This window comes from Podarcis pityusensis (genome assembly GCF_964106645.2).
Source record: "Podarcis pityusensis genome assembly, chromosome: 2".
Taxonomy (NCBI): domain Eukaryota; kingdom Metazoa; phylum Chordata; class Lepidosauria; order Squamata; family Lacertidae; genus Podarcis; species Podarcis pityusensis.
Window position 1 is genome coordinate 77,455,485 of NC_138029.1, and position 20,792 is coordinate 77,476,276.

General features: G+C 42.4%; 1 protein-coding gene across 3 annotated transcripts; it reads right to left on the reverse strand.

Moving 5' to 3' along the window:
* Positions 1-800: 800 nt before the first annotated feature.
* ATRIP (ATR interacting protein) lies at positions 801-19,843 on the reverse strand. Of its 3 annotated transcripts, none has more exons than XM_080994183.1 (14): positions 19,515-19,843; positions 17,032-17,461; positions 16,155-16,237; positions 15,151-15,321; positions 14,427-14,542; positions 13,392-13,546; positions 11,446-11,520; positions 9,347-9,476; positions 8,347-9,054; positions 6,561-6,709; positions 5,126-5,217; positions 4,049-4,132; positions 2,866-3,118; positions 801-1,089 (listed from the first exon to the last, which is right to left on the reverse strand). In XM_080994183.1, exons 2-14 carry the CDS (start codon positions 17,441-17,443, stop codon positions 1,022-1,024), a joined length of 2,496 nt encoding a protein of 831 aa, XP_080850309.1. In that variant the 5' UTR covers positions 17,444-17,461; positions 19,515-19,843; the 3' UTR covers positions 801-1,021. The 3 variants fall into 3 exon arrangements, with proteins under 3 accessions (XP_080850309.1, XP_080850308.1, XP_080850310.1); XM_080994182.1 differs by having other exon boundaries at positions 19,589-19,842; XM_080994184.1 differs by having other exon boundaries at positions 19,705-19,841.
* Positions 19,844-20,792: the final 949 nt, after the last annotated feature.

Sequence of the window (20,792 nt, forward strand, 5' to 3'; positions counted from 1 at the left end):
GCAGACAAACGCCGGCTCCCTTGGCCTGTAAAGCAAGATGAGCGCTGCAACCCCAGAGTTGTCTGCAACTGGACTTAACTGTCAGGGGTCCTTTACCTTTACTGTATGCCTACTGAGGGGAGCCTGTTCTGTTCACTGAGGCTCTCCATGCTATTTAGAAGCCTAGAAAATCCTGGCTCCAACCCTGCCCTGTTAGAGTTAAAAACAAGGAAGGAGGATGTACCTGCAGCCAGTCACCTGAAAGCAGATTCTGCAGTGAGAAATACCTTCACAGGTATACAGCATAAGGCTAAAAGTGTCAGAAAGGGTGAATGCAAAAGTGTGCAGAGCAAGGGATGGGATATTTTATACAGTCATGCAAAAGCCAGAGGTAACTACACCCTCTGCACACACCCTTCTCCTTCTCCTGGCAAGTGAGAAGGATTATCACCATTCATGTTCCACACAAACTGAAGCAAGGGCAAAAGGGTAGAAAGCAGGGCTTATGGAGGGACATGGTCTGGGGGGTCCTGAGGACAAAGTAGAGAGGCTTGGAGGGATGCATTCCCACTCCTGACAAACACTGCAATCCTACGCTAGTCAATTTAGAATTAAGACCCACTGACTTTAACGAAACTCATGCCCTTGTGAAGCATTTATAGGATTGCAGCCACAGACAGGAAGTGGATTGTATGTTTTAGGAACACAAGCATTCTTCTGAAAATACAGTGAAATACATATTTAAACAGGTTCCCACAATATTCTGATCTAAGCAGAGCAACATTTGAAGAGCAAAGAAGTCCTTCCCATAAACACAGAAACAGATTTTTAGATTTTATTTTTAATATCACATCCTTTAGCCACCAGTGTTATATTACAATACATTAGGCTGCAAATTCATTGAGCATAACAGTTTTTAAAAAAACACACCAACATACTGCTTCCATTGGAATAGTTCCTGGTTACTGGACACTTGGGACAAGTTTAGTATATCAAAATTTGCCTTTTCTAGAAAGTAAACCAATATACTCTTGAACCAAGATTAGCTGCAGTCAATTTCTTGATCCTCAACTTCTGGTTCCAATGGGTACAGTTCATCCAATGCAAGTTCTGGGGGAGAAAAACATGTATCTTATGAGTGAAAGAATTTCCCGGTGGACACCAACTCCCATCATCCTTGACCCATTAGCCATGCTGGCTGGGGCTGATGGGAACTAGGGCCCAGCAACATCTGGGAGGCCAAGGTTTCTCATCCCTGCCTTATAGTGCGGTAAAGAGAAATGGAGGAAAATGTGGACCCTTGTAAAGACTCCCAATTTCCATTAGTCACAACCCATCAGCCACTGTGACCAATGGTCAGAGATGGTGGGTGTTGTAGTCCAGCAACATCTGAACAGCCACAGCCTCCTCACCCCTTGTGCTGACAAAACTGAGCTGGACGGATCAACAGTCTGAGTTGCCATAATACGTTTAGGATCTGGCTTAGCATGATGTGCATGAGCAGGAAGAAGTTGCAGTAAGCCTTGGGTCCACACACTGCCCACTCCTCCAACATGGCTGGGAAGAGGAGGTCAGAAGCATGTGCTTCTGCTTTTGGCTAACCACAGCTTGTTTAGTTGTCTAGACTCAGAACTGTGGTTAAACTTAATTACGGTTCATTTAAACAAGTCCGCTTCGAAAAAACATGGTTTAAACATGTTTCTGTTAACACAGTTTATCAGTCCAGACAACTCAACAAATCATCGTTATCCAAAGTGCAATTGGAAGCTTCTAAATTCCTCCTCCAAGCCATGCATAAAGGAAGGAGGAGGGAAGTGTACAAGTCCAAAGTTTCCTACAAGTCAGGAATGCACTGCTAAACCATGGTTTAGTACAACATAGGAATGTGGCCAGTATCTAAATATTAGCTATTGGAAAAAGATGGCTGTCTGGGTTTCACACTAGGAATGGTACTTTTTAAAAAGCTGTTACTATGCCAGTGAAGAAGCAACAACAAGGTCCTCTGTTTGGGAATAATTTAGACAAAGAACCGTAGATCAATAGTAGTGCAATGGTAAACACTATTACTCCTATTAAAAGTACCTAAGGCACCAGGGCTAGGAAAGGCCTTTGCCTATGACCTTGAAGAGCTGCTTGTAGTCAGTGCCAAAGGCACTGGGCTAGAACAGGGTTTCCCAAACTTGGGTCTCTAGCTGTTTTTTGGGGGGACTACAATTCCCATCATCCCTGACCACTGGTCCTGCTAGCTAGGGATGATGGGAGTTGGAGTCCAAAAACAGCTGGAGACCCAAGTTTGGGAAACCCTGGGCTAGAAGATATACCAATGCTCAGGACTCAACAGCAGATTCATATGCTTAACTACAGCAAAGTGTAAAGTAATAAAGTGGAATATTAAAATATAGTCACGATGCATCAAGGAATACAGCTGCAAACTGCAGAGAGGCAATACTAGCACTGGCCCCAGAATATCATGTACTTCTCTTGTATTGCTACTGCCTATTTATCTTCCTATCCTATTATTACTACATGAATTGGTAACAGCACAACCTACTGTGCCAATCCAATTCAAAACTAATGTGTTGTCCATTTAAACGTGGCCTTAGATTCATAGGTTCTAGCAAAGGAGTAACATTCAGTTTGCATGCACAGTAGATTGGCATGATATTAACAGTAAGGCTAAACAAATGTCCAAAGATCAGTACTGAAGTCAGTGAATAATAAAAAGCCTGGAAGCTTAAAGCTGCAAGCCTGTGCACACCTGCTTGAAGACAAGTCCCACTGAACTTGGTACTCAGGTTCACTTCTGAGAAAACATGCACGGCTGCAGGTTACTTTAATGATATCAATATTCACTAAGATACACATATTTCACGCCAGCAGCCTCACCTTCACAGGCTTTCAGATCTGGAACTTTTCTGAGGATGGCTCTGACACCAGGCATGACGTGATCATATTGATGAAGCACTTCCAGGCAATGTTCATGGAAGAGTTTATCCCTTTGAGACAAACTGTGTAAGAGCAAAACAGTGTCCCGTAAAAACCGAACAACTTGCTTTCCACGCACATCAAACAAGTTTCCTTCCACCCTTCTGACCGTCAGCCATTGTCTATGCATCATTATAATAAGAGCCTTCACTACCTGTAGGAGAAAGCACAACACAGTTCTCAAACATGGCTTTTCCACTGCTGCCATTTTGCAAAGAGAAACTCATGGATGGCAAGGCTATCAATGGCTACTTGCCATGTTGCCTATGTTCTACCACCACTATCGGAGGCAGCATGCCTCTGGGTACTAGCTGCTGGGAATCACAAGTGGAGAGAGTGCTGTTTCACTTAGGTTCTGGCTTGCATACTTCCCATACGTACCCAGTTAGGCACTGTGAAAACAGGATGCAGAACTATGATGGCCCTTTGGCCTGAGCAAGCAGTGCTCTTATATTCCTATGGAAGTGTACTCATAGAATTGTAGAGTTGGAAGGGACTCTGGGGGTCATCTAGTCCAACCCCCTGCAATGCAGGAATCTTAGCTAAAGCATCCATAACAGATGGCCATCCAACCTCTGCTTAAAAACCTCCAAGGAAGGAGAGTCCACAACCTCCCAAGGGAGACTGTTCCACTGTCACATAGCTCTTGCTATCAGAAAGTTCTTCCTGATGTTTAGTCAGAATCTCCCTTCTATTAACTTGAATCCATTGGTTCGAGTTCTGCCCTCCAGAGCAGGAGAAAACAAGCCTTGCTCCATCTTCCATGTGACAGCCCTTCAGATATTTGAAGATGGCTCTCATATTTCCTCTCAGTCTCCTCTTTCCCAGGCTAAACATAACCAGCTCCCTCAACCATTCCTCATAAGGCTTGATCATCTTGTTGCAGTACAAAAAAGTAAAATTGTTGTTATAAATATTAATTATTCTTAAATCACGTACTCTAATAGGATAGTGTTCCTTTCTAGTAATATTACACCGATAATGCATCATGGATGGGTTAATTTTTCACCTTTAAAATAAATACAGACAAACTTGCTACAACCAGAATTATGTCGTAAAGGCCTCATTTAATTCAGTGGGTTACCTCAGAGTTGCACTGGCAGTCTGTTCCAACCAGTGAAACAGAGTTGCTGCAGCACTGCGCACACTTGGTCAGCAAGCAAACAGTCTAAGACAAAATGAAACAAAAACCAAAGAACAGACTATGTAGATGTCGAGATGAAGCAGGGGAGGGGAGGAAGCAAATGTCCTTAAAGTATCAGACTCACAGTGCACTCACATATACATGTGCTCAAAGTAAGCCTCATTAAATTCAACAGGATGTAAGCAAGTCTGCAACCCTCTGCACACGTACAGTCGTACCTTGGTTATCAAACTTCGTTCAACTCCCGAAACCGTTCAAAACCCAAGGTGCAACTTCCAATTGGCTGCAGGAGCTTCCTGCACTCAAGCAGAAGCCATGTCGGAAGTTTGGCTTCCAAAAAACATTTGCAAACCAGAACACTTACTTCTGGGTTTGTGGAGTTTGGGAGCTGATTTGTTCGGCAACTAAGCCGTTCGAGAACCGAGGTAGGACTGTACCTGGAAAAAAACCTTCAAAGCAATGTGCATTGGATTGAGCTTTAATATCAGTTTTAATACACTCATTCAATAGCACATTAACTAGGGCTAGCTCCAGGTTAGAGGAGGCCCTGTCTGCTAGGCTTCCCATCTGTTTCTGAGTGGTCTCCACTCAACACATCACCCCATAACTGCCCCTTTTCCTCCCATGGCTGGATACACACAACGCAAACCCTGCTTCAGTAATTCTGGGCACACATCCCCTCCTCTTTTCCTAACTGGGGTTGGACTTGGCAGGCAGTAGGAGAGGCAGTAGGCTGGGGTGCCCAGTGGTGACAACCCCCAAGGTGCCAAAAGGAGTGCCTGGCTGCTACTGCTTGCTGCCTGCAGCAATAAGATATCTGACTTCCCCACTGCTGGTTTCCACAAAAACCTTCTTCAGGCATGCACATTTAGGGTTAACAAAATCTGCAAAGGAAGCTTGCGGGGCTGAGCACTAAGTTGCAATCCCCCTCACCAGCATATCCTGTTAAATTAAGAAATTGAACCATTATTCCAAACTCACACTTTAAAAACCACACAGAGATGCACACCCTTTTACCTCTTGTTCCAGTTGCAGCCAACACATCTCGGTCGCTGACTTATCTGGTCGTGATGTAATATACGTGTACAGTGCCAAGAGGAGACAGGTTTCTATAAAAAGAAATGTGTAGTAATAAAGTATTTCTATGTTATCCATTAGTAATGCTAATGCACTGCCTTAAAAACTACAAAGTTATTCTGAATAGCAGCTCCCTGGGTCTTTTTATATAAAAAATTAAATAGCATTAAAAACCACACTTCAAATCCATTTCAAAAGTGCCTCTTAAAAAGGGGCAATGGGAAGGGAAAAGGAGGAATTACCATACAGGACCAAAACTGAATCCTCTAAAATAACCTTGAAAGAATAATGTGTCAAGTGGTGATTTGCACCACCTACTTCAGGCAAAGGCAAACTCAGCCCTCCAGAACGTTTTGGGACTACAACTCCCATCATCCCTGGCCACTGGTCCTGTTAGCTAGGGATGATGGGAGTTGTAGTCCTAAAACCTCTGGAGGGCTAAGTTTGCCTATGCCTGACCTACTTCATTTGGATGAGCGCTTCTCCTTTGTGTCTGTTCATCTTCTTACTCCACCCTCAAAAAACCTCTCACTTCCTCAAATAATTAACTGTGGGTAAAAAAAAGGAGCTGAGGTGGGCCAGCAACTCGCACTGCTGTAAAGAGCACAGCACAAAGGTTACAACTCCCACAGCTTTCTTCATGAGTAGGGCCCACCACCTCAACACTTCTAAATTGTGCATTCTTTCTCTCTCTCTCTGCTGAGGGGAAAAGAAAAAGAGTTCAGTCAGTCTTCCTGAACTCCAGCGTAGCACCAGGCTTGGCAACCAACAGAGAGCTCCAGCAGTTGATCGCTGGGCCTTGATGCTATGCATGATGCCCAAAAAGGACCAGAACCTCAGATCACAAGACACCTAGCATGCAAAATCTTTGGCCTATTTAAAGAGCCCAAGGGAAACCACAAAGCGGGAAACAAAATTATGATGGTGGCTCACAGCACCAAACGGTACACTGCATTTGTGCAAATTCTTAGGCTTTTTTGGCAGTTCACCTACACATCTGGAGAGAATGCTAGTTATTTTATAGATACTACAGGCCACCAGAGCCACTGGTTGTTGACACAGGGTGTAAGACTCACAGGTACATGTGAGCAACTGCCAACATTTCTTCTTGTAAGCTAGCACTTCTAATTTTTTTCACTTCTTTGGAAGTCTGCTTTAATTGAGGCGCTGGGATGTTAATGGATAGCAAAATATTTTCATGCAGAAGTTCAAGAATGCAGAAGTCTTGAGGCAAGTAATACAGTTTTTTCAGGCTGTAAGCTTAAAACACAAAAAATCTGTTAAAATAAACTAGTTAAATTCAGTTTTCACTCCAGCCTTACAAAGTCAATGTTTCGTAAAAGCGCTAGGATAGTGAAGATTTTCTCCCTCTCACCTGAACAAGAACAAAACTGAGCAGCCAGCTCCAAGTGCTGAGCAAATAAAGTTAACAACTGAACAGTCAGATGGACAGCAAACAAGGGAGAGTCAGAAGACAGGCAGCGGAGGAGAGTCTGTGTTTGTCTGTTCAACAAATGCTGAAAGCTTAATAGAAAAATAAAATACAAATTAGAGTAGCAGCAATAATTATTGCAGATAGTATATATACTGTTAGAAAATGTCTAAAAGAGTCAAGTAATGCTATGCATATTTACTCAGAAGTAAGTCCTACTGTATTCAAGTATGTATGTTTAGGATTACAAAAGTAAGTTTTTCCACAAAGGCAAGAGTATTATTAGGAATCAGAACAGGAAAAGTTTGTAGCAGAATAAAATGTATACAGTGGTGCCCGGCAAGACGAATGCCTCGCAAGACGGAAAACTCGCTAGACGAAAGGGTTTTCCGTTTTTTGAGCTGCTTCGCAAGACGAATTTCCCTATGGGCTTGCTTCGCAAGACGAAAACGTCTTGCAAGTTTGTTTCCTTTTTCTTAACACCGTTAATACAGTTGCGACTTGATTTCGAGGAGCAACTCAATAGAACGCAGTGTACATAGTAGCCTTTTTTGAGGTTTTTAAAGACTTTGGTGATTTTTGAAGCTTTTCCAAAACTTCTTTTGCAGCCATTTGGTAAGTTAAGCTTTTAAAACTTTTTTGGGGGGTTTTGGATTTTGGGTTGGGGTGTTTGGAATTCAAGGATTTGGTGTTGGGGAGGGGTTTGCAAGAATCTGGAAGCTTGTGTGTTTTTTTTCTGCATTTTTATGATTTTCTGTGACCATTGGGCCACTCTGCTGTTTTTTTAAAAAAATTCTGGATTTGAATTTCTGTGTGGTGGGTGGCTGGGGGAACAGTTGAGGAGGGGTTTGCAAGAATCTGGGAGCTTGTGTGGTTTTTCTTTGAATTTTTATGATTTTCTGTGACCATTGGGCCACTCTGCTGTTTTTTTAAAAAAATTCTGGATTTGAATTTGTGTGTGGTGGGTGGCTGGGGGAACAGTTGAGGAGGGGTTTGCAAGAATCTGGAAGCTTGTGTGTTTTTTTTCTGCATTTTTATGATTTTCTGTGACCATTGGGCAAAATTTGCTAGACGAAAAAATTCATGAAACGAATTAATTTCGTCTTGCGAGGCACCACTGTATATGGTTACATTTTCTTTATACTATGCATTTAATTTGCATATGGTCCCAATTTGCACATGCTCAGAATGGCCCTATGCTTTGCCCATAAGAAGTTTTCAGGCAAGAATTGGACACAACCTCTTAGGAATGCATTCTGCACAAGAACAGTTGTTTTTCTAGAGTATTCAGTGATACATAATTGTTATTTGCTTGCATAATTTATATGCATTTCAGCTGGAAATATGCAGAGGTTTCTGCGTAACAATTAGCCTTTCTAATTGCCTTTCTGTAATGAATGGCAGACTTTTATATGTAGTGTGTGTGTGTGTGTGTGTGTGTGTGTGTGTGTGTTTGCAAGACCTATCCTAATGGCATCCTTTACTAATTTGTTTGTGGGAGGGGGTTACTGTTTTGTTTTTGTTTTAACTATTTATTTTGTGCTTTTATCCTGTATCTCTTTCTTGTGAGCTGCCCTGAGATCTTCAGATGAACGACAGTATATAAATTTAACTAACTAACAACAACAACAATAATAATAATATAACTACAATGACTTTGAATCTTAGATCAAGGCAGGAAGGAAATAGGTGTTTTTGAAAAAGACATTTTGCTCAAGTTGTATTTTACCTTATAAGTAAATCAACCGTTGACTTTTCAGCTAATTTCACCAGAACTCTGAGACACTGATTCATGATTCCATGTCTTTGGTACCCTGCTGCTGTAGCACATGAAGCCAAGAGCTGCAGCACCTTTTTAAATAGAGGATGTTGGGACTGGTCCACATTAGCAGTATTTAGGTCTGGGCTGGGCTCCTGAAGAACGACTCTGCACTGCTTACTGCAAACAGCTTCATCCTTCTCCAGAATTTCTGGAGCTCCCAAGCCACAATCTGGTTTCATGGTAAGGGAGAGCAGTGTATAAAGAACATCCCAGCTATAGGATACCAAATAATAAAGAATGCCCAGGGACACAAGTGCAAACTCTTCCAGAGTAGACAAATTATCGTCTACACTTGACGCTGCACTTGAGGAGGTCCTGGAAGAGCAAGCGGATTGGTTCCCAGAAGAGCTTCCCGTCTTCATCATTAGGAGGAGGGCTTGGTGGTAGGCACCAATATGATGTTCAAGGAGAGGAAGAAGATGTATTGCTCCAGGAATTTTATAGCGCTTAAGGTGGGCTATTCTTCGCTCAGTTTCTTCTGAGTTTTCTGCCAACGAGCCTTCATCCACAGCAATCAAATTCAATCCCGTTAAGGCAAGCTTTTGAGCGATTCTCAGTGAAGATTCTTCTTCCTCAGAGCTTGCACTCCTGTTGCTGATGCTTCCTGTAGATCCTCTACACAAACAGGCGCAGAAAAAATAAGTTGCTTAGTATCTTAACCCACTACAGTTTGCAAGGCTTACAAAGAGCCAGGTCAACCTTTTCTTAATTTAACGTTTCCCCAAGAGCAGATGCCTTCTAACTTTACAATTCTAAGATTCAATAATGATCTCAGGGCAGATTACAGCATAAAACATCTACATGAAACAGAGTTTTTCTGCTTGCTGGGCTTTTTGGGTCAGCACAGGACGGCAGCAGGCATTACTTAAAATTACATTCTAAGTATCACAAATTGCTGAAAACATACGTTTCGAAGGAACTCGACTGCATAGAAGGTCCAGACTGAGCATCAACATTACAGCTAAGAAGATAGCAGAGGCCTAGTGATGATTCAGGAACGACAGGCTGTTTCAGCAATGCATTGATCAAAATGGAACCTGCAACAATATAAAAATCCAATGTTTAAGATGGACATTGCCGCTGGAGTGTAAAACTGCCAAGCAGATGTTTTTGCAAATATAGTGGAAAAAGAAAACCAACAGTATTTGCATTTGCTATATATTCCATGCCTTGATATAAGCAACTTACGGTATGAGAAGAGTACTGCTTGGACACATACACAGAAAGTTGAGCACACACATACATATGTACACAATAGCCGTTTCTACATATCACAGTAAGCTGTAAACCATGGTTTACTGGACACAAGCAAACCAGGCACACTCAGCTCCTACCCACTCATGCTGGGAAGAAATAAAACACACACCTCTAGACTCACAGCATGACACCCAAACTAGGGATCATAGTTTGTTCTGCTCCCATATTTGTATGAGCTTGGATGTAATGCTCAACCAGCGATCGTGGTTTGTTTCCTCCCAGTGCAAGTAAGGAGGAGTGAAGTAAATGTAATTCATTCGTGCCAATGCCATTATGTTCTCCCTTCTACTTGGAAAGGGAACCAAGTCCATAAATTCTGACTGCGTATAAAGAGGGCAGTTTGCCAGGAATTACATTTGAAAGCAAGCTATATTGCCCTTGCCTCGTTTTTGCTCTCGGGGTGGAAAATCTGTAGCCATTAAGAGGTAATTAGGCTACCCCTCCTATCAGCCCCAGCCAATGTGATTGGGAAGATGAGGGGAGTTGTTGCTCAGCAGCCCCAATACTACTGTAAAGGAAAGAGATAAGCCTCAAGATGGGTGTAAAAATAAGGCATTTCAGATAGAGCTGTGTGTGCGTGTGAGAAATACAGTGGTACCTTGGGTTACATACGCTTCAGGTTACAGACTCCGCTAACCCAGAAATAGTGCTTCAGGTTAAGAACTTTGCTTCAGGGTGAGAACAGAAATCGTGCTCCGGCGGTGCGGCAGCAGCAGGAGGCCCCATTAGCTAAAGTGGTGCTTCAGGTTAAGAACAGTTTCAGGTTAAGTACGGACCTCCGGAACAAATTAAGTACTTAACCTGAGGTACCACTGTACTAACTACTTAGTCTACTTTCAGAAGACAGTTCCCACACAAAAGAAAACCAAATTCAGTCACCCTCATACATATTTATTGCAATGTTAGGCTAAACCAATACTGCAATTGCACTTACAAAACAGCAGGTGCAAGGAAGACAATGTGACTCATTACAGACAATCATAAGCGTGACCAGTTGCAGAATGGAAAGAACAGACATCTTCAACATCTATTTTTGGACCAAGTTTGCTTATGGTGACATCTGCAGCCGAAGAGAGTCCTAACCCACATTATGGGAACCCCAAATTCACAATCGGAGTATTTTACTTGAAATCCACTGCTTAGAAACTATGGTGTGAAGTGGCACATACACTGTTGAAACAAATAAATATTGGCCCTTTTATATTTGGCTTCATCCATCAGAAGAATAATCAGGGTTTGGTCAAACAGACACTTTTGAAGCCGCCACAAAGGTAATTCACTCCCAGGTAGCATCAACCAGCTGTGAGTCCAGTAACTATAACAACATTGGCTAGATTAGCTGTGAAACATTAACAAGAATTAATATTTAATGTAGCTTAGAAACTCATTATGGTGAAATTGTCTGTCTTGTTTGTTTATTCCCATTCATACATTAAAGGTTATTGATAAGGTTGCTTCGGCGTTATTTGTGGCTCAAAATACTTGCAATTCATAAAAGCAGTGCCAATTTTCTGCTTGGTTTATAACTCAAAAGGGTTTGGGGGCAGCTGGCATTCTGGGAAACAGGGACACACTCAGAAGAAGAGGACTTAGAAACTTATTGCGGGGACTTCACTGCTTAACAACTCACAGCAGTATTTTGGGGCTCCTATTATCATTATGGGATCATATTTTATGCTTTCAAATATAAGTTTCCAACCCCAGTCCTAAGAAATGTATGCAGCTGGAGTATTTCTTAGATGAAATTACCTTTTCTTTGAGCAAAGATATTCAAACGTTTTTCTTCCTTCACAAGCTCATTTTCTTGGTTAGGCATCTTACTGTCTGGAAAGAAATCTTTGTAGTAATTCAAGCAGTCATATTCAATTCCCTTTTGACTTTTAGCCCTATCTATACGGCCTTATATCATGAGGCAATAGCACTGTTGCTGTTGTTTCATTTTCATGCTTTAACTGTAGCAAACAGAGATACATATATTTAAGAGGGTTAAAAATGTATTTTGCTACATCAGAAAATCAGTAGGTGCTCACACCCATTCCATAGGCTAGATGCAGAATAAGTAAATGTATTTGCATGGTTAGGTTATCTGAAGCCAGCATAAACTGAGAACTTCAAGACTGTGGGTACCATTTAAGAACCTGGATCTGGGTTCAAATCCAGTCACTTGTAAACTGACAGGTTTATTTCTGCTTCTGTGCTTTTAGGAGCAGTATGACCTGGAGGTATTAGTAGGCGATCGTGCTTATCTCTGTGTTGTGAAAGCTTTACCTTGAATTAAGGTAAACCAGTGCTGTTAAAGGCAGAAGAGCAATCCAAGCCAGTTTTATTGAGAAGAAATATGTGGATTAGGAATTAACAGTAAACCATACACTGTAAATACAACAGATTATGCCAAGCATCCATACTCAACTTTCATTTGCCAGTAATCATGTCCAAAGGCCTTAAAAAACGGACACCCTTCAATTAAATTAAACTAAACAATCATGAAGAAACCACACAGATCCCTGTGCACCTAAGAGCAAGTTGGATTTCCAAACTTAGAAGCCTTGTCAGCTAGCTCATTGCTTTCAATTCCAACATATCTAGAAACCTAGTAAAAATGGCAAGAAACTCCTGAGTGAATAGCCTCCAACTGGGGGGAAATTATAGAAAGCAAAGGGAGCAAACTGAAGCTCAGTAAATGTAAGTCTAACAATGAACTGCAGGAATCAATAGATTTTTCTGCCCAAGCCAATCATTTAATTTAGCTTAACAGAAAGTTTGCATATATTTCTGCATTAAACCCAGACAATACAGGTGGAGGTTTATTTTAATAGTTTGCTGCCCTATGGTAGACAAACACCACTCACGGGTAGTCTATGGACTTGGAACAACCAGTAAACAGCAGTGGGCCCTCTGCAAGCGTAACCAGTTATCTCCCGCTTGGACTACTGCAATGTGCTCTACGTGGGGCTACCTTTGAAGGTGACCCGGAAACTACAGCTAATCCAGAATGCGGCAGCTAGACTGGTGACTGGGGGCATCCACCAAGACCACATAACACCGGTCTTGAAAGACCTACATTGGCTCCCAGTATATTTCTGAGCATAATTTAAAGTGGTGGTGTTGACCTATAAAGCCCTAAACAGCCTCGGCCCCGTATACCTGAAGGAGCATCTCCACCCTCATCATTCTGCCCGGACGCTGAGGTCCAGTGCTGAGGGCCTTCTGGCAGTTCCCTCACTGCGAGAAGCAAAGTTACAGGGAACCAGACAGAGGGCCTTCTCAGTAGCGGCGCCCTCCCTGTGGAACACCCTCCCATCAGATGTCAAAGAGATAAAAACTACCTGACATTTAGAAGACATCTGAAGGCAGTTCAGGGAAGTTTTTAATGTGTGATATTTTAGTGTATTTTTAATCTTTGTTGGAAGCCGCCCAGAGTGGCTGGGGAAACCCAGCCAGATGGGCGTGGTACAAATAATAAATTATATTATTATTATTATTATTATTATTAACCAGAGGCAGAAGACCCAGCACTTGTCCAGCTGTTCTGCATGGCGGTCTTGACTCTAGCTGCTGCTGCACATCTTCCATCCATTCTTGCAGGACCTGCTTGAAGCCAAACTCCAGTGATATCGATTTTTGCCCAGGTGAGCGACCAGGGTGACATCACGGCAAGATGTACAACGGTCAAATATAACTAAGAATTTACATACCCTTAATAAATGGCAACGCTTGGACACACAATTGTGTTCTGGAGTATGATGGTTTAGGCGAAACCTCAGATCGAAAAGAATCTTTAGTGGGGAAACTTTTTTTCTCCTGAGTACATTCTTCGGCTTTTGAAATGTTACGAGGGCTCTTCTTTGGACTAAATGGTTAAATAAAATATCTGAATCAGTTGCAAAATATTATTTAAAACGATTAACTTATTTTTTACATTTGTAAACTTCTCCTTATCCAGGAGAATCCCAAGTCAGAGGAAATAACAACAAAGTATAGTACAGTAATTGAAAAATAATTCAAAACCGCTCAAGAGCAACGTCTAAAACAAACATAACAATTCACTTACTTCCCCTAAATACTTGTGTGAATCATTAGAAAACGAAGAACACTTGAATAGGAGAATATGCAGGGTAAATTTCTTCTATATCAACTAAAAGAATTTTCTCCAGAATACTGGATGCATGATGTGTAGTGTGCAATATTTTTCTCATGTTATCCCTCCTCATCCAAAGAAACCCTGTTGGAACTTACTGTATATATTTTATGCAAGAGGGAGTTCCACAAATGGGTGGGCCAGCACAAGAAAGGCCCTATTCTGGGTCATGTTGACCAAAGGGACCACGAAACAGGCCTTCCATGCAGATTGCTGGGCCCAGCCTGGCAGATATGGGAAGAAGTGCACCATCAAGGCCTTGGGTCTCAAGATATATAGTGGTCAACACCTTGAATCGGGCCTGATAGCAAATAGGCAGCCAGTGCAGTTTGCATAGGAGCAGTGTCAAGCAGACTGCACCAGACATTAGTTTATTCTCCAATTATAGACTGGAAGATTTTGCAAATTAAAGACAACCTTGTTTTAAGAATTATGCTGTGCGTTCAATGATAAGTCTCCGCACAACAGTTTGCAAGATGAAAACAGCAGTGCAATTAATTACATTCAGCTATAAGAAGGATGGATGCTCAAACTCCTAGCTGGCCCAACTGTCTGGAATTTAGTGGACAGAATTCATCTTCTTACTTCGTACCTGGTATATGGCATTGAAGGAGTAACAGGTTTAACTCTTTCGCAGTTTGAAAGCTTCATTTTCAGCTCATTCATTTCTGCATCTCTGAACTGCAGCTCAGACTTCAGAGACTCCAACTGGAAGAATAAACTTGACATTAGAAACCCATTTTTTTTAAATGCTAAATTATTAATTTCAATTAGGAAAGCTGAGTGTTTAAGAGTCCAATCCTTTCTTTGTGAAAACATGAGTGATTGGGATAGAGTGTAACAAGTGCTTTGCTAGTGAAATATAGACACCACACTTGCTGTCCATTAGCATCACAACCAGAAATAACAGGGCAGATTTCTCTAACAGAGGTATTTAACCTTAATTCTCAAATGGCATTATTCATCGGCTTAAAATGAAATGTACATTCCTTTTTTTAAAAAAAAACCCCTTTTCTAAAAACATAAATTGTAAAAAGAATAGAATTAACAAGAATAAGCCCTTATGTGTACAAAACAAGCCACTAATAATTTTGACAAAAAGTAGCTCATTATTTCCTTAATTCAATAGCAGTAATAAAAATACCAAATCTGACATGGACTTCGATCTTTTCAATGTTCTTCTATTTAGCATAGCACTAAGAGTCCTTAATTTTTTGCTTAAAGAGGGGAGGGAAGAAAAGGAGGAAAAGATGAAAAAGAACCTTCAAACAAGCTTTTGTTATGGATTCCCCCCCCCCCCCTTAATTAAATAGTACCTTTCTGGAAAACTCCTTTTCTTTTTCACATATAGTTTGAGCTTTCTCCATTTCCAGTAGCGCGTATGATTTTCGCTGTTCCTCCGCAGTGGATTCCATCTGCTGCATTGAATCCCGTAAAATTTTTATTTCTCCATTTTTAATTAGGATTTCATCCTTCATTTCCTTCAGCTGCAAATTCACGAACATGATGCAAGCAGAAGAATTATATGCATTTTGCAAGCTTTATTTCACATACTCCTCCCCCCCCAGTAAAACCATTGCTCCCATTAAGAATGTGATGCCAGACACCGCCATGTAAAACTGCATCAGACTGGGCTGTTAAGAGCAGCAATAGGCATCAGACTTCTCACCCCTGTTTCACTTATTCACTGAGGTTTTGCAACAAGCATTTTTTTAAAAAAGTCTATACAACCTATCAGAGCTAAGTCCAGCTTCCACATACATTTGCCTCACTACCCCAGTGGTCAAATAACTCTAAATTCCATAAGAAACAGTAACTGCTGAGAGAAAAAAATGAATCAGCCACTTGTCATCCTTAAAGGTAAAGGGACCCCTGACCATTAGGTCCAGTCGTGACCGACTCTGGGGTTGTGACGCTCATCTTGCTTTATCGGCCAAGGGAGCCGGCATACAGCTACCGGGTCATGTGGCCAGCATGACTAAGCCACTTCTGGCGAACCAGAGCAGCACACGGAAACGCCATTTACCTTACCTATTTATCTACTTGCACTTTGACATGCTTTCGAACTGCTAGGTTGGCAGGGGCTGGGACCGAGCAACGGGAGCTCACCCCATCGCCGGGATTCGAACCGCCGACCTTCTGATCGGCAAATCCTAGGCTCTGTGGTTTAGCATATACAACTATAGGTCCTCCCCCAAATCCCCTTGTAGAGGTATTTTCCCCACGAAATCCAAATCTTGGGTCCACAACTTCAGCACTGGAATATGCCACAGAGCATGGCTGCCTTAAGACCAGAACTCTTTCAGAAAACAAAACAAACCTTTTTCTCAGCTTCCTCGTATTGTGCTTGAAGTGCCTCAAGTCTAAGTTGGTCTTTTGATGAGGTTTCTTCTGTGCTACTTCCTGTTTACAGAAATAAACTTGTGAATTGTGATCTCAGGATTTGACCTAAACAATTCAATTCTTTTGTGATTGAGGGTACCAATTAACGATCTGGATCTACATATGAAGATTTCGGTATAAAACTTGTTCCATGGGATTTTTGCTCCATGGGATCTTCCAAAACAACTAAGCAGTATAAATTCCATAGAGCTTGGCATTTAATTCTGCTTACACCCCAGTACTCAGAAAAGGAAGTCAGCATGGCAACCTGCATGTTCTGTGTACCAGAACCGTCAGTATTCAGTCTGCTACATGGACTGAACTAGAATCAACAGTTTTCATGGTGTAAAAAGATCTAAATGTCCAGAAACCACACATCCAATTCTATAGTGCAATCCTAAACATTTCTACCAAGAAAACAAATTCTAATGACCCTAAAGCTGCAACCCTCTTCACACTCCCCTGGAAGCAAGTCCCACAATTCAATAGGATTTACTTTTGTGCACATGTGCACACAACTGAACTCATGGCTCAGGGTCCCTTCTATGATTCTATGACATTCCTATACTGCCAGCACAAATGAGGACCAGAATACACTTTGTTACATAGCACCAGGCTGTACCTCTGAGACCTGAAATTCTTAACTGCACTGTCCAAACACTGTGGGTAGGAGATGGGGTGGGCAGGGAGGGAGGGAGGGAGGGATAAAAAACCGAAAGCATATTTGTTGCAGTTTCTTTCCAAATACTTATGTAAGAAGATGCTAATTTCTCCCTACTGATGCAAATTTGAAACAGCATTTAGACTGCACATACCAAACTGCCCTGTAGATTTGGGGGCAATATTCCATTGCTTAATATGATCAGATGTTTTGATGGTGCTATTTGGGTGGGAAGACAGATCCACATTCTGCTTAGGTTTCACTGTGTTCGCATTTAAAGAAGCGTTTTGTGTCAATGCCTGGGAAGCAATAATATCTATCTCCTCCAAATCATCTGCTGTAAAGTCATCATTGTCCCCAAACGGATCCTCCAGTTCTTTATGCTCAGTTCCAGCATGACTTTTGTAACGCTTGCTTGGTGGAAAGCCATCTTCACAGTTTCCAATATTCCTTCGGCTTGTAGCTCTCTGGAGAGATAATGGTGAAGTGGTAACTTTTGCCTGATCCACACCATACAATATGGAGCTGTTTCTCTTCTTATTCCCAAATAAATGGTTCACCGACATTCTGCGTTAGAAATTAGTCTGGCAAGTAAGGGAAATATAAAATGTATTAAAGTCAACCTGATTTCAAAGCATCAAATTCTGCATAAAAATGATTTTAAAAAAACAACCAACTTCCTATCCAAGTGTCAAAATCCAAGAAGGATGAGACAGATCAGCAAGGGGCCACTGTTCAAACTAGCTTTGAGTATTATTGGCTTCTCTCTCACTCATCAGCATTTACCGTATTTTCTGCACCATAACACTCACTTTTTTCCTCCTAGAAAGTAAGGGGAAATGTCTGTGCGTGTTATGGAGGGAATGCCTATGGGTGGCGGGGGGGATCTGCTGCAGTCGTGAGCAGAGAGGATCCATGGTTCCCCTTCCTTCCCTCCTCCGTGGCTCGCTTTGAAACAGCAAAGCGGGAGAATAGCCGGGAGAAGAGCCGCTGAGTGGGGAGGAGAGAGGGACAGAGAGCCTGCTTCTTTAAAGGAGCAAAGTGGGAGAGGAGAGGACCCTTCTCCTCTTATACCCCTCTCCTGCATTATTAGCAGCATCCTTCTCCACCCACCCCACGCATGTTCCTTCTCCCCTTAAACCCCTCTTCTGCATTATTAGCAGCATCCTTCTCCACACACCCCACGCGTGCTCCTTGTCCCTTGAGTGCTTTTCCTTCCCTCCCCACTTAAAACGTGGTTACAAAGCACGGATCCACATGGATCCTCAGGATTTTTGCACTGGGTCACCCCAAATTCACCATCAGATCACATAGCATGTCCATGGCTATATCTTGCACCAAAAAAAATCACGCACCCACTGTTGCCTGGGGCTGCAGTGGTGCAAAAACGCGGTTACAAAGCATGGATCCACATGGATCCTCAGGATTTTTGCATTGGGCTACTCCAAACTCACTGTCAGATCACATGTCTGTGGCCACAGCATGAACTACAAAAATCATACATCCACTGTTTCATTTAGAATATTTTTTTTCTTGTTTTCCTCCTCTAAAAACTATGTGCGTGTTATGGTCGGGTGCGTGTTATAGAGCGAAAAATACGGTATTCCCTACAACAGGTACTCTTACAGCCCAACTGTATGCATGCTTCCTTGGAAATCAGTCCCAATATATTTTCTGGTCCTTACTCATAGCTAGATGTACAAAGGACTTGAGTTTACACCTGCTTGTTAGTATGTCCAATGATATGTCAAGCCCACTAAAGAATCCAAGGAAGGATTCTGGTATTTATACAGAATCAGCACCACTACAAACATTTTAAAACAGGTTTAAACCCAAGCAACAACCTGCATGTGGATCAGCCTTTCTACTGATTCTAGTGACTTCATAACCTATGGGGTTAGATTCTTAATTCTGAGAGAATATAAGCAAACATTTAACTTAGTAACCACAAGATTTTCTTAGCTTTCTTTTAAGAACAGTTTGTTTTCTGCACTACAGAGAAAAGTATGAAGGCAGAACAGAGATACAATTTTCTTAAAATTTATAAACCGTGAAATTTTGAACTGGAACTCACTGTGTACATTGAAAGGGCCCTGCATATGGGTTGCTGACAGAAGAGAATAAATACTCAGGCACTATAATACCCAAGTCCACACATGCTTACCCAAAAGCAAGCCCACTGAGTTCAGTGGGCCTTTCACCACAGTAAAAGTACACAATATCTTAGATTCTAAAGCCCTCACATTCATAGACTCATCTCTAGCTCAGTTAGCAGAGCATGGTGCTGATAATTGTAGAGTTGCAAGGTAGACCCTGAGGGCCATCTAGTCCAACCCTCTGCAATGGAGGAATCTCATCCCATCCAATATGAAACCATACTGAACCCTGCTTAGCTTTGCAAATGTGCTAGCAGTTTTATCACTGTACCACAGTCTATCATATCCTTTTAGCATCCCAATCTAGATATGCTGTAAGCCTTCCTACCACGTTCCTGTTTGGTCATGTAGCATGTCACCTGCAAAAAAAATTGCTTATGGCACAATAAACTAACTAGATGCCTCTGACTTGCCCCCAACAAAAGCACGCAGCCACCCTCCTGCAACGTCTCACTTGAAAATGGGAATTATCTTAACTTACACGCTTTTCTAATATCGCAGCCTGAGCTGCGGAAGATGAGGCATTGGGGAGGGGGCAGAAAGTTACCGACAGACCTGATAGTATTCAGAAACAGCATTGCCATCATCCCCGTGCCTCTTCCGCCGCAGAGCCGTGGAGCAGCCCCCTGATCCGGCGATGCCTTCACCTGCAGCCGGGAATGCAAACTCACCGGATTTGCCCAAGGCGACCTGCCGGGGTATAAAGTGGCCGCGCGCCCCAGCGAGGCGCACAGAAAAGAAAGACGCCCCCGCCCACCCGGGAAGCGCCTCGGCGGGCCCTTCTCTCCCGCTTGCGAACAGAGGGCTCCTCCCCTGCCCTGGCCAACCAATCAAGGGCCGACTGTGCGGCCGGCGACAACAACGTCCAGTCAGCTTAACGGAGGAAAAAAGGCAGAGCTCCAAAGGAAGGCAAATACAGAAATGCAAGGCCCTCGGCAATTGGCCGATTGGGACGTTTCTGTCTCTGCGGATTGGCCAGAAGCGCAAAGCCGGATGTCCGGGTTGCCTCTGACGCCTTGGCCATCCCTAGTTCACTCCGGTAAAAGGGACAATTTTAAAAAAAGTAGAAGCAACTACAGAAGCACCTGCTTATTTCAAACTCGAGCTTCATTGTGTGCGAAGAAGTTATTCACGTATTTAATTTACATTTTTAAGATTGTATGAAAGCACACACCAGCTAAGCAGAATACTGTATGTAATGGCTTTTATTAAAGTATTTGCTTGTATTCCTATTCAGGGTATTTTTTTATTCCTCCTTTTAATTCTGATATTTTGCAAGGCGACTTTCAATCTAAGCAATAGTAAAACTCCCCACAATATTACAATGTGCTGAAGCAGAATTATATCTGACAACCCTCTTCCAGTCACGTTGTGCTCCTACCACTCTCAGCTAGGGACTATGGAGGTTGTTGTTGTTTAGTCGTTTAGTCGTGTCCGACTCTTCGTGACCCCATGGACCAGAGCACGCCAGGCACTTCTGTCCTCCACTGCCTCCCGCAGTTTGATCAAACTCATACTGGTAGCTTCAAGAATACCATCCAACCATCTCATCCTCTGTCCTCCCCTTCTCCTCGTGCCCTCTATTTTTCCCAACATCAGGGTCTTTTCCAGGGAGTCTTCTCTTCTCATGAGGTGGCCAAAGTACTGGAGCCTCAGCTTCACGATCTGTCCTTCCAGTGAGCCCTCAGGGCTGATTTCTTTAAGAATGGATACGTTTGATCTTCTTGCAGTCCATGGGACTCTCAAGAGTCTCCTCCAG